At 42.1% G+C, this 13,866-nt stretch overlaps 1 protein-coding gene across 1 annotated transcript in view; it reads right to left on the minus strand.

The window, feature by feature from the left end:
• LOC120066718 (SH3 and multiple ankyrin repeat domains protein 2-like) overlaps positions 1-13,478 on the minus strand; it is a 159,908-nt gene extending 146,430 nt beyond the window's left edge. The window contains exons 1-3 of the mRNA XM_039018180.1: positions 13,263-13,478; positions 9,928-10,134; positions 7,647-7,718 (exon numbers count right to left, since the gene is read on the minus strand). Of these exons, the coding sequence (XP_038874108.1) occupies positions 7,647-7,718; positions 9,928-10,134; positions 13,263-13,478 (495 nt within the window). The remainder of the gene's footprint in view (positions 1-7,646; positions 7,719-9,927; positions 10,135-13,262) is intronic.
• Positions 13,479-13,866: the final 388 nt, after the last annotated feature.

Genomic DNA, 13,866 nt, shown 5'->3' on the forward strand with positions numbered 1-13,866 from the left:
TCTCACAATGTTAGCAAATCAAAGGAGCTGATTGTGGACTTCAGGAGGAACCAGGCTGGACACATCCCCATCCTCGTCAACAGGGCTGCAGTTGAGACGGTCAATAATTTCAAATTCCTCGGCGTACACTTCTCAGAGAAGCTGAAATGGTCTAGCCACAAGGACACCGTAGTGAAGAAGGCATGACAGCGACTCTTCAACCTCAGGATGCTGAAGAAATTTGGCCTGTCCTAGAGGGCCCCTCACAGTGTTCTAAAGGAGCACCATCGAGAGCATACTGTCAGGCTGTATCACGCCATGGACCGCAAGGCTCTTCAGAGAGGGACACGTGCAGCCAAACGCACCATTGGGTGCACACTTCCTACACTACAGAACACCTACAACAACAGGTGTCACAGGAAGTCCAAGAAGATCATCAGGGACCCCAGCCACCCAAGCCATGCCCTGTTCTCCCCACTTCAGTCACTCAGACGCAGGCAGTACAGGAGCATCATGGCAAAAACTGAAAGACTGGCCAATAGTTTCTACCTTCAGACCACCAGGCTGCTGAATAGCCACCACTAGTCAGCTATCTGCTCCCTCCTCTCCCCTGCCGCTCCCCCTATGGACACCCCCACACCCCCTCAACAGACACTTACCTTACTTGATTCATCCCCTATGGACCCCCCTCAACATACCTTTACTCATTCATCACTGTTGCAGTTGATAATATGTATATTATAGATTTTTTAAATAATAATTTGTACTCTTTTTATTTCACTATTTATTCATCACTGCCACAGTTGTTATTATTATACAGTGCTATTTCTATTGTTGTTTTTTATTACCATTTTCATTATTTTATTTCACTTGGAGCATGTTGGAGCATGTTGGAGCATGTTGGAGTATGTTGGAGCATGTTGGAGCATGTTGGAGTATGTTGGAGTATGTTGGAGCATGTTGGAGCATGTTGGAGCATGTTGGAGCATGTTGGAGTATGTTGGAGCATGTTGGAGCATGTTGGAGCATGTTGGAGCATGTTGGAGCTCAAAGCCTAAGAGTTTCACTGTACCCTACAATCACACCTGAAACCCTGTTTATATGACTATTAAACAATCTGAATCTGAATAATAACTAAGCCCTCAACTACAGAGAGGTGAACCTGGAGAAAATTATCCTCAGCCAGCTGGTACAGGGACTCTGTTCACAAACACAAACAGACAACACAGAGACCCAAGACAGCAACACAATTAGACCCAACCAAATCATGAGAAAACAAAAACATAATTACTTGAAGCATTGTAAAGAATCAACAAAAAAACTGAGCAAACTGGAATGTTATTTGGCCCTAAGCAGAGAGTACACAGAGGCAGAATACCAGACCACTGTGACTGACCCAAAATTAAGGAAAGCTTTGACTATGTACAGACTCAGTGAGCATGGCCTTGATATTGATAGAGGATGCCATTGGCAGACCTGGCTCTCAAGAGAAGACAAGCTATGAGAGAGAGAGAGATTCAATCAGATAGAGAGAGAGACCTCCTGCCAAATGTATGTGTCACATGTGATGACGCTGGAGAGACGAAGCAGGTATGGGGAGTCACACATTTAATAAGGAACGGACATGGAACGAGACATAAACAGCGTCAGCATACAAGAAAACAAAGACAAAAACAATCAATGCATCAGCAGGGAACAGAGCAGGGAAACTGACAAATATAGGGGAGGTAATAAACAGATGATAAGTCCAATATTGCTGAAGTGCGTGACGAGGGAAGGCAGGTGTGCGTAATTGATGGCAGGAATGCGTGATGCAGGGCAGCCTGGCGCCCTCAAGTGCCGGTGGGGGGGGGGGTACTGTCACGTCTGCTCCCACTCTCCCCCCCCGGCACTTGAGGGCGCCAGGCTGCCCTGCATCACGCAATCCTGCCATCAATTACGCACACCTGCCTTCCCTCTAGGGGCGCCACCTGGCGTCCCACCTGGGCGAACCGGCCTAGACATGGGCGCTAGGCAAGCCGGTTGGGGTGTGGGAGCCCAACGAACCGGCAGGAGCGTGAGAGCGTGAGCCTGGAGAGCCGGCTGAGGCATGGAAGCCAGACAATCTGACTGAGGCAAGATTCCTGTTGATCCTGCTGCAGCGAGGGATCCCGATGATCCGATGGAGAGTGACGTGGGATGGAAAGCCGCAGAGCCAACCGAGGCAAGGAAACCTCTCACAGGGCGTGAGAGGGGCGTGAACCTTTCACAGGGCGTGAAAGCCCGACGAGCTGGCTAGGCACCCCCAGTTCCATCGGTGGCGACCCAGAGCCGATGCCACCATACAAACTGGAACGCCAGTACTCCCCGATGCTTCGTGTGATGGCTTCTGCGTTCTGTCACATATGATGACGCTGGAGAGACGAAGCAGGTACGGGGAGTCAAATATTTAATAAGGAACGGACATGGAACGAGACAGGAACAGCGTCAGCATACAAGAAAACAAAGACAAAAAACAATCAATGCATCAGCAGGGAACAGAGCAGGGAAACTGACAAATATAGGGGAGGTAATAAACAGATGATAAGGGAGTCCAGGTGAGTCCAATATTGCTGAAGCGCGTGACAAGGGAATGCAGGTGTGCGTAATTGATGGCAGGAATGCGTGATGCAGGGCAGCGGGCAGGGAAGAGCAGGAGCAGACATGACAGTATGACCATATTAGAGCTGCACTGAGCTGCACTTCCTAGCCTCATGCCAAATGTATAACCATATTAGAGACACATATTTTCCTCAGATTACACGGATCCACAAAGAATTTGAAAACAAACCCGATTTTGATAAACTCCCATAACTACTGAGTGAAATACCAGTGTGCCATCACAGCAGCAATATTTGTGACCTGTTGCCACAAGAAAAGGGCAACCAGTGAAGAACAAACTCCATTGTAAATACAACCTATATTTATTTTTATTTATTTTCCCTTTTGTTCTTTAACCATTTGCACATCGTTACAACACTTTATATATACATAATATGATATTTGTAATGTCTTTATTCATATGGAACTTCTGTGAGTGTAATGTTTACGGTTCATTTATATTGTTTATTTCACTTTTTTTATAATATCTACTTCACTTGCTTTGGCAATTTTAACGTATGTTTCCCATGCCAATAAAGCCCCTTGAATTGAATTTAATTGAATTGAGAGAGAAAACAGAGAGAGGGAAGGAGGGAGGGAGGGATGTGTAAGGACCAACAGGCTCCGAGACAGCTTCTGCTCCCAAGACATAAGTCTGCTAAATAGCCAAACTGCTAAATAGTCAATTAATGGTACCCAAACTATTTGCACTGACTCTATCTTGCACTGACCTTATACACACTCACTAGACTATATATCTAAACCATATAAACACTCACACACACACATTGACACTCCCACACAAACCCCACACATATTCACATACATGCATACTACATATGCACACAAACACACATAACACACACATGCAGATCAACACAACACAAACACAGATACATAAACATTTACACACGCACACATGTACACTCATCATATGCTGCGGCTACATGGTCTTTATTTTACAACTATTGTTATCTACCCTGATGCCTAGTCACTTTACCCTGCCTTCATGTACATACAATGCCTTGCAAAAGGAGCTCTACAAACAGATCAGGGTTGGGTTATAAAAAATATCATCCCTATCATTAAACATCCCACGGAGCACCATTAAATCCAATATTAAAAATTGGAAAGAATATGACACCACAACAAACCTGCCAAGAGAGGGCCACCCACCAAACCTCACAGACCAGGCAAGAAGGACATTAATCGGAGAGGCAACAAAGAGACCAAAGATAACCCTGAAGGAGTTGCAAAGCTCCACAGAGGAGATTGGAGTATCTGTCCATAAGACCACTTTAAGCCATACACTCCACAGAGCTGGGCTTTACTGAAGTGTGGCCAGAAAAAAGCCATTGTTTAGAGAAAAGAATAAGCAAACCCGTTTGGTGTTTGCCAAAAAGCATGTGGGAGACTCTCCAAACATATGGAAGAAGGTACTCTGGTCAGATGAGTCTAAAATTGAGCTTTTTGGCCATCATGGAAAACGCTATGTCTGGCGCAAACCCAACACCTCTCATCACCCTGAGAACACCATCCCCACAGTGAAGCATGGTGGTGGCAGCATCATGCTGTGGGGATGTTTTTCATCAGCAGGGACTGGGCAACTGGTCACAATTGAAGGAATGATGGATGGTGCTAAATACAGGGAAATTCTTGAGGGAAACCTGTTTCAGTCTTCCAGAGATTTGAGACTGGGACGGAGGTCCACCTTCCAGCAGGACAATGACCCTAAGCATACTGCTAAAGCAACACTTGAGTGGTTTAAGGGGAAACATTTAAATGTCTTGGAATGACCTAGTCAAAGCCCAGACCTCAATCCAATTGAGAATCTGTGGTATGACTTAAAGATTGCTGTACATCAGCGGAACCCATCCAACTTGAAGCAGGAGCAGTTTTGCCTTGAAGAATGGGCAAAGATCCAAGTGGCTAGATGTGCCAACCTTATAGAGACATACCCCAAGAGACTTGCAGCTGTAATTGCTGCAAGAGGTGGCTCTACAAAGTATTGAATTTGGGGGGGTAAATAGTTATGTACGCTCAAGTTTTCCGTTTTTTTGTCTTAATCCTTGTTTCTTTCACAATAAAAAATATTTTGCATCATCAAAGTGGAAGGCATGTGGTGTAAATCAAATGATACAAACCCCCCCAAAATAAATTTTAATTCCAGGTTGTAAGGCAACAAAATAGGAAAAATGCCAAGGTGGGTTAAAACTTTCGCAAGCCACTGTCCCTCAACCCACTACTCCTCTTCCATATTTAAACATGCTCCTGTAATCACTGTCTTTATTTTGGGGTATAAGGGGTTGGTTTTTGCATGGCTGAGTCCCAAATGATAACCTATTCCATATTTAGTGCACTGACCAGTGCCCTAGGGGCGATTTGGAGAGTAGGGTGCCATGTCATCTTGATGGTGAACAAGGATGTGCTCTTTGTAGTGTGCAGCTGGTAACGACTATTGCTGGGGTATTTATACCATCCACATATGTTGGTATGTATTGTTCCTTCCAGTTCGTAAGCATCTCTTATGTGTTACACAGTACCCTCCACAGCACATGTTCACAGTACAATACCCTAGTGTTGCAGCAATGTTAACATTGGGTCCAGGCTTCTATTTGGGAGTATGGTAACGTGAGATCACAGCAATGGCAAATGAATACAATATTACCTAGACCTCCCAACGTAATCCATAGATGGCACTGTACGAAACACAACCAGTGACTGAAGGGACAATAACAGCTCATTTGTCATGACGTCATAACTAGGATTTTTAATTTAAAACAATCAATTTTAATTCCAGGTTGTAAGGCAACAAAATAGGTAAAATGCCAAGGGGGTAAATACTTTCGCAAAGCCACTGTATCTACCTCAAATACCTTATTATTATCTATCCCGATGCCTAGTCACTTTACCCTACCTTTATGTAAATATCTACCTTAAATGCCTTATTATTATCTATCCTGATGCCTAGTCACTTTACCCTGCCTTCATCTACATATCTACCTCAAATACCTCGTACCTCTGCACATTGATCTGGTACTGGTACTCCCTTGTATATAGCTCCACATTGATCTGGTACTGGTACTCCCTGTATATAGCTCTATATTGATCTGGTACTGGTATTCCCTGTATATAGCTCCATATTGATCTGGTACTGGTACTGCCTGTATATAGCTCCACATTGATCTGGTACTGGTACTTCCTGTATAGCTCCACATTGATCTGGTACTGGTACTCCCTGTATATAGCTCCACATTGATCTGGTACTCCCTGTATATAGCTCCACATCGATCTGGTACGGGTACTTCCTGTATAGCTCCACATTGATCTGGTACTGGTACTCCCTGTATATAGCTCCACATTGATCTGGTACTCCCTGTATATAGCTCTATATTGATCTGGTACTGGTACTCCCTGTATATAGCTCCATATTGATCTGGTACTGGTACTCCCTGTATATAGCTCCACATTGATCTGGTACTTCCTGTATATAGCTCCACATTGATCTGGTACTCCCTGTATATAGCTCCACATTGATCTGGTACTGGTACTCCCTGTATATAGCTCCACATTGATCTGGTACTGGTACTCCCTGTATATAGCTCCACATTGATCTGGTACTCCTTGTATATAGCTCCACATTGATCTGGTACTGGTACTCCCTGTATATAGCTCCACATTGATCTGGTACTGGTACTCCCTGTATATAGCTCCAGATTGATCTGGTACTCCCTGTATATAGCTCCAGATTGATCTGGTACTCCCTGTATATAGCTCCACATTGATCTGGTACTCCCTGTATATAGCTCCACATTGATCTGGTACTGGTACTCCCTGTATATAGCTCCACATTGATCTGGTACTGGTACCCTGTATATAGCTCCAGATTGATCTGGTACTCCCTGTATATAGCTCCAATCTTGTGTATCCTCTTCTGTTACTATTTTATTTATATGTTTTAACTCTGCATTGTTGGTTAAGGGCTCGTATGCAAGTATTTCATGGTAAAGTCTACAGCGGTTGTATTCGGCGGATGGACAAAAAACATTTGATTTGATTTGAGGTTGGTACAGTATGGGTGTCACGTGATGGTTCCTCAGGTCTCTCCACTGCTGTTCCTCTCATGGTGCTTTCCCAAGGACTGATCCAGGGACACATGCTGCTTTCGAGGCCACTTATAAATAGTTAAGAGAGCAGGTCCCAGAGCTGAGCTGAGCTGAACAGCGGCAGGCAGTGAGGGAGAGAGGCTTGTCTGCAGCCTTCAGGCAGGACAGAGACACTGCAGGGGGACTTACGCCAGCCAGTGCACATACTGTATAAGCAGTTACACTTTGAACTCCAACACACACACACCACACACACAGGCTTGCGTGCGCACACACACACCACACACACAGGCTTGCGTGCGCACACACACACACACACACACACACACACACACACACACACACACACACACACACACACAGTGAACTTGAAAGACCAGGGAAAACAGCGTGAAGGGAATTCGATGGGTAAATGATTTAGTATGGCATTCCTGTTTGATCCAGAAGGAGGACATTGATGGGAATTGTCCTGGACTCAGCTGTCTGTCTGTCTCAATCAAATACTGAATCATGTTAAATACGTACCTGCTGAATAGTGAGCCCATGGAAATTCTACACTCAATAATTCACACTTTATATTCAGCTTGTAGATTAATAGGGCATTAATTCTATCAGCATTACAGGGAGAGGACCTGAAATGTTCTTTCACTCATAATATAATGAATATATCAAAAACAAGCTCCCTTAATAATATATTTTTCCACACGACTGTAATAACTCTACTGGCCTTGACATTTCCTTTTCACATTGACCTTTTCAACATGGTTACAGAAATGGCAGATACAGGGTATAACTGTCCAAGGTATAGCTTCCACCCATTCCAATGCAACAACTTACACCAGCCGTTGATATTCACATTCATTTAAATGAATATAATGAATCTATTGTACAACCTGAAAGAAGCGAAAAATAAATATAAAGCCCTTCATTTATTTTTCTCACCTGCGTGTGGATTTTGGCGATCTGCTTCTCGTTCACATTGGGCTGTTGATAGACCCGGCTCTTGTAACGGAACTGCAAATGGAAGAAGAAAAGTTCCTGCAACACTTTACTTAAAGCCAAAAAATTATAATACATTATGATGTAGTGTAATACTTGTCATGACTTCTGTCATGACGTAGCCCTTTTGGGTGTATATCGTGGCTCCCCCATCTCTCACTTTCTCTCCCACATCAGGTTTTACAACGGTCATAAATTCCTGGTAGAAACTCTCAGTATGGCGGGAGAGAGCCTATGGAGAACAAAGGCATTCTCCTTGCCAAAACTCCTAATCCACAAAATGGGAGAATTAAACAATATTTATATTTTTGAGAATGTGGGAATTGTCGGTGGACACTTAAGGGACAGTCATGTCGAGTGTGTTTCATTTGGTGATGTCATGAAGGACAGGAGACACACATTACTGTGTATTTGGTTGTGTACACTTCTCAACTATGAGGTTTACATCTAAATAGTGTGGAATGTACGTACAACTCTACCAAAGGACAAGAGCAGAGAACGTGGAGATCATTCCCACGTTGAAATGGCAAAGACATCTACCAACTAAAGAACAATTATTCAGACTGCAGCTGTTTAAATACTTAAGTCTTGTAAAAGCATCCGATCTAAGAACATTTAGATCATCCAGCAGACAGACCGGCAATCGTTGAGAGGGACAACAAAGGCAGACACTCGTAAATATGTTAATTGCAATTTATTTTCGAATAAGCTGTTGTTCATGTTCAAAGTATTAGCCATTTCTATGAGTGTAGTAATCCTCTATGAGTTTCCCGCTCTTGGTCCCTATCCCCTTCCCTTTGTCTACCAAGCCGTCATATCGGTTTCGTCCGCTAGGGGATTTTTCTTTCTATCATGTAGTAACCAATGTATGAACTATTTGTGTGTGTTTATGTAATTTTGTTATTGATTAAGTTAGTTAGTAAATAAATAATTAAGCCAATTTGTATATCGCTGATTCATGATTCTATGCTAGGGTTCGTGTAGATATCCAAGGGTTTGCGACGTTCAGTAATTAGACTGATGAGGTCAAATTCATTAATAAGCGACTGTTTTGAGTTATATTTGGGAAATTGAAACTCTATAAACAACATGTTCCCGTGGTGCCCCGACTTCCTAGTTAATTAAAGTTACATGATTAGTTTAATCGCGTAATTAAATTACACATAGAGAATTGATTTGATAATATACAGTCTTCACATTTAATGAAAGTCAACGACACGGCACTTCTAGTCATCTCCCAATGATCCTGATTAAACAACCAGTCACTATCATACCCATCTGGCAGCAAAGCTAATGATGATCTATATATTTAATACTAAGTAAGGTGTACCACTACCGGAGAAGATCGCCCAGGCAGCCAGTAATTAAAACTTCAGTCAAGTACTAGCGATACCAGGGGACCCCCCTGACTGAGGAGATATAGAACAAAGAACAGAGCCAGGGAGAGCCAAGAGGGAGTTTCCAGCTATGCTGCCTCATCACAATTCAGCTGAGCTGTTTGGAAAACAAAGACTTATTATTGTGATGCAGTCCCTTGATCATTCATTAAGTGGCTGAATTCTTCCAGATGAGATTCTTTGATAATGATCAAACAGGAGAAGTGCTTCTGTAGGATGGGGTGGGCTACAGCAGCCCAGGGTGGTATACAACAGCCCTGGGTGGTATACGGCACCCCTGGGTGGGCTACAGCAGCCCTGGGTGGTATACATCAGCATGTCAAATGAAGTAGACAGGGCCTGCACACACAATCCACAGCAACGTCGTGCTAGCCTAATAAGGTATGTTTTGTAGCAATCGGTAACGTATGTTTGACAATACAGGAGGGAGGACTGGACCTGCGTGATTGAGCAGTACTGGAGAAATGAAGTAGGGCATGCGATGCACAAATGATTGCTCCACCACATACTTTATAGGCTAGTATAACATTTTGAGCCAAGAATGCCTCTCTGTGACGTGACGAAGATCCACTCTTGGATCAAAATGTGCTAGTCTGACGAAGGTACTGTGTGTTGTGGAGAAATCAGTGATTTGAGCATACAGACTTATGGAGCAGAACTGTTACTGCACCACCGGGGATCACTTTGCTGGTGGTGGGTGGGGGAGTCTGAGGGTTAGGGTTAGGGTACGGTGGGTTAGGGTTAGGGTACGGTGGGTTAGGGTTAGGGTACGGTGGGTTAGGGTTAGTGCTGGACCTGGTGGATGGAGAACTGAATGGTTCCTGTACCTCCAGAGTGGGGATCCCCTTAGTGTTGGTGGGAGTGGGGTAGTCTTTAAGGGGACACTCCTCATCCAGGAAGCCGGACTCTCGGCCCTCAACAGCAGGCTGGAAGAGGCCGTAGTTCAGCACGTCCCTCAAAGTCTGGGTCAGTGTACACAGGACCTGCTGCTTAGCAACCCACACTGTGGCCTCGGGCTTAAACCTCATACACTTCTGCTCCAAAACACACACACAATCAGGGATAGCCAAAAATGTCAAAATACCATGAAGATGAATGTATCAAAATAATCTTGTAATCTGTAAAGTATTTAATCAAAATACATGCATTTTGTATTTAAAATAAAAAATGACATTTGCAAGTAGACAGCCTGAATAGCAACAATGTTCTCAGTACCGGTTACAAAAAGGACTGTAATATGTTGCTGTTTATCTACTTTAGTTGAGCAAGTCACTCTGGAAAAGAGTGTCTGCTAAATGATGAACATGTAAATGTATATGTGAAAATTAAAAAACCAGAATGAACTGCAAAGCACAATGGGTATTATTATTGGCCTTGTTTCAGGGCAGAGCTCATTAGAATAATACTCAGCATGCTTTGCAATTGTTTGTTTTTACATTTACATTTTACTCATTTAGCAGACATTCTTATCCAGAGCGACTTACAATTAGTGCATTCATATCACAACCGTATCAAGTACATTATTTATCAACATTTTTACATATATATTTATATTTTGTTCATTTAGCAGACGCTCTATCATGCCATAGTGCTATCAGACTTCTGATACCAATGCAGGGTGAAAGGGGGGCACAAAATCTGAACTGCTATAAAACATTGAATGGAAAAGTATTTTGAAAATACAAATGACAGTATTTTGAAAATACAAATGACAGTATTTTGAAAATACAAATGACAGTATTTTGAAAATACAAAATAGATTGGAGTTATAGTTCAACCTGGTGTAATTCAAATGACAAAATACTCAGAAGTAATTCAAATATGTATTTCAAATATATGTAACATAAATACTGCCCATCTCTGCACACAGTGGTGTCAGTTTTAAACCTCATACATTTCTGCTGCAACACAAATACAAAACATTCAGAGATTATACAAACATATCAAACCTGGAGTTTAAACATACACTTTTGCTCCAAAACATTAGACAACACATTTAGTGTTGGGTTTAAAACAAACATTTCTGCTCCAAAACATTAGACAACACATTTAGTGTTGGGTTTAAAACAAACATTTCTGCTCCAAAACATTAGACAACACATTTAGTGTTGGGTTCCAAAACTAACAAACACAAAACACACATGCAGATTTAACATTCTGGCAGCAGGTGCTAACAGATGGAGAAACAATAGCTCACGTCTCCTTGCCAAGCTACCAGTGTCTGTGAATAAATAAGCTTTTATTTACAGTAGAAAAGATTAGGAATCACAGTATAAAACAGCATGGAAATGTCTCCTAGCAATATTCTGTTTCAGTAATTAGCTATCCCTTTCCTCTACAGAAGCAGGACATTTCATACTCATAAAGTTGTTTGGCAGAGGTGCCCGCTACACAGTATTAGTGGTGGAAAAAACAATAACTGGAATTAGTTCAATCAATTAGTAAGGATTATAGCAGAACGTTACGCCTGTTATCCAGAAAATCATTTTTGTTATTGATTTATTTGAGGGTGCATGTTCTTTTGTGATAAGGTATTTAAAAACAGCAGCACTTCTCAACTAGCAACTATGTATTTCTGTGGCAGAATAACCTCGCCACCGATTTCCAATAGCTGTTTTTTCCTCCCTCATTCACGTCTATCAAACTGCTTGGCTGAGAACAGTGTGACATTTAGCTTGTACAACATACAGTGCATAGCTATTGTAGCTCACTCTTTCACATTGACTTTATGCTGCTAGGCTGGGGCAAACATGCCACATATTCCACAATTGCTATGATCAAAAAAATTCTTACAGCTTTTTGCTTTACAGTCTTTCACATAAGCAAAATGCAGTAACAAACTGCAGTAACAACTATGTCATAATTCCAACCAGCGCGCAGCACCCCAATTATTTTCAGTGCAGTAGAACTACTGGTTTTGGAGCCTAGAGCAAAGCATTGGGTAAACTATGTTGTAGCTATTGTACAGACTATTGTACTTGTCTTTTCATCTACTCTCACTAGCACTGATGCACTGAGTGTATGTCGTTCTAGATAAGAGCTTCTGCTAAATGACTAATATGTTTTAAAAAAGGATCAGGGATGACCACACAGTTGAAAAGTGAAAGGTAGTTATGGTTTGGCTTTAAAGTCGATTTAGGTGCACTGTAAACAATTTTTTATAAACTTTGAGTTATTTCAACTAATTATTATTAAGTAACTGGTTCCACAGCCTTATTTTAGTTCATCAACATAGGCAAAAATTCAGTCAACTTAAAATGATGTTTGCTCAAATTGTCTCATAAATTAATCCACCTAAAAAGGTTGTTGAACTAGTTAGAGTGCTTTTTACATACAACGTTTTCAGCATACATATTTGATACACATTGCACATGCTCATTTATACAGTAATTCATATGTCCTCACCTGGGATTTGAACTCACAACCTCTTGGTTCACAGCATTCCAGTCTTCCTGCTACGTCACCGTGTGTGTGTCAATGACTGATTTCACCTGTATTCCTACACTTTGCACTTCAAAGTAAATCTCAGCTCTGTTAAAAATACACTCAAGAAAAATGATGTTTTTTATCATAGTGATCAAGGAGTAACATTTAAACAGAGTTATATGCCCCACCAACAGACAACTATACAGATTTTTTTTTTGTTGCTGAAATAAGTGAAGCATATCAATGATGAGAGACTAGTCAGATTAACTGATAATTGAGACATAGCAGGAACATCGGAATGCCATGAGACCAGGAGGTTGTGAGGACACGTTGAAAATGAATTACTGTTTAAATGCTCAACGTGGGTTAAATAAGTATGTTGGAAACATTGCATGTTAAAAGCTGTGTGTGTGCGTAACTAGTTCCACAGCTTTTTTTTTAGGTAAGATGACCAAATAATAATTATGTTTGAATAAACATATGAGTTAAGCAAACACATAATTTAAAATTCACTGAATTTTTGCCTAAGTTTTCTCAAGTTTTATCTAAGTTGGGCCAACTATATTTTTTGGGTTCAGGTAACATTTGGATCGAAAAGTTGAGTAAACAAAAAAAAGGCTATGGAACCAATTACTTAATAATAACTGGTTGAAACAATAAAATTATGTTTTACAGTGTAGCATACACCTGCAGTATGATAAGAAAACAGTGTACAACGAGATACGTGTGTACTCACAGATTGCTGCAGGTCAGGGATAACCACACAGAATTCCAGTGACTCCCTACGGGCAGCCCTGTCCCTCTCTGCCCTCCTGTCTGTCCTGCTAGCCCTTTCCCCTCCAGGTCCTCCATGGCCAGGCTCCTCCTTTGAGCTGTCTGTCTCAAAACCTCCAGAGCCGTCAGAGAAACTCTGGGCCATCTCCTCCTCACTGGATGTAGGACTCCGAGGCATGATACTCTACTGGAGAGAGAGAGGAGACAGCGTTATATATACTGTGTACTACTAACACACACACAAGCTCTGAAAGTCAGGCCCTGAGGCATGCTGGACTCTACTGTGGCCTGACCAGGGGGAGAGGACACAGTGTTATCGGGCTTCATCATACAGTTAATGTGTCCTCAGAACTCTACTAGGCAAAGCGATCGTCTGTGCTCTCGTACACCCTAAAGACGTTCGTTGTAAAACGTGTAAAAAAGCGTTAATTTTACTGCTGTTTGTCCCGCTTGGCCAACCTAGCAACAACAGAGACAGAAACACTTCCTCAAAATAGTCAAATAAATCAAGAAATCGGCCATACATTTTGACCTTTTTGCCGAGGAAGTCTTAGTTGTGCAATTTT

Source organism: Salvelinus namaycush, chromosome 21, assembly GCF_016432855.1.
Source record: "Salvelinus namaycush isolate Seneca chromosome 21, SaNama_1.0, whole genome shotgun sequence".
Classification (NCBI taxonomy): Eukaryota; Metazoa; Chordata; class Actinopteri; order Salmoniformes; family Salmonidae; genus Salvelinus; species Salvelinus namaycush.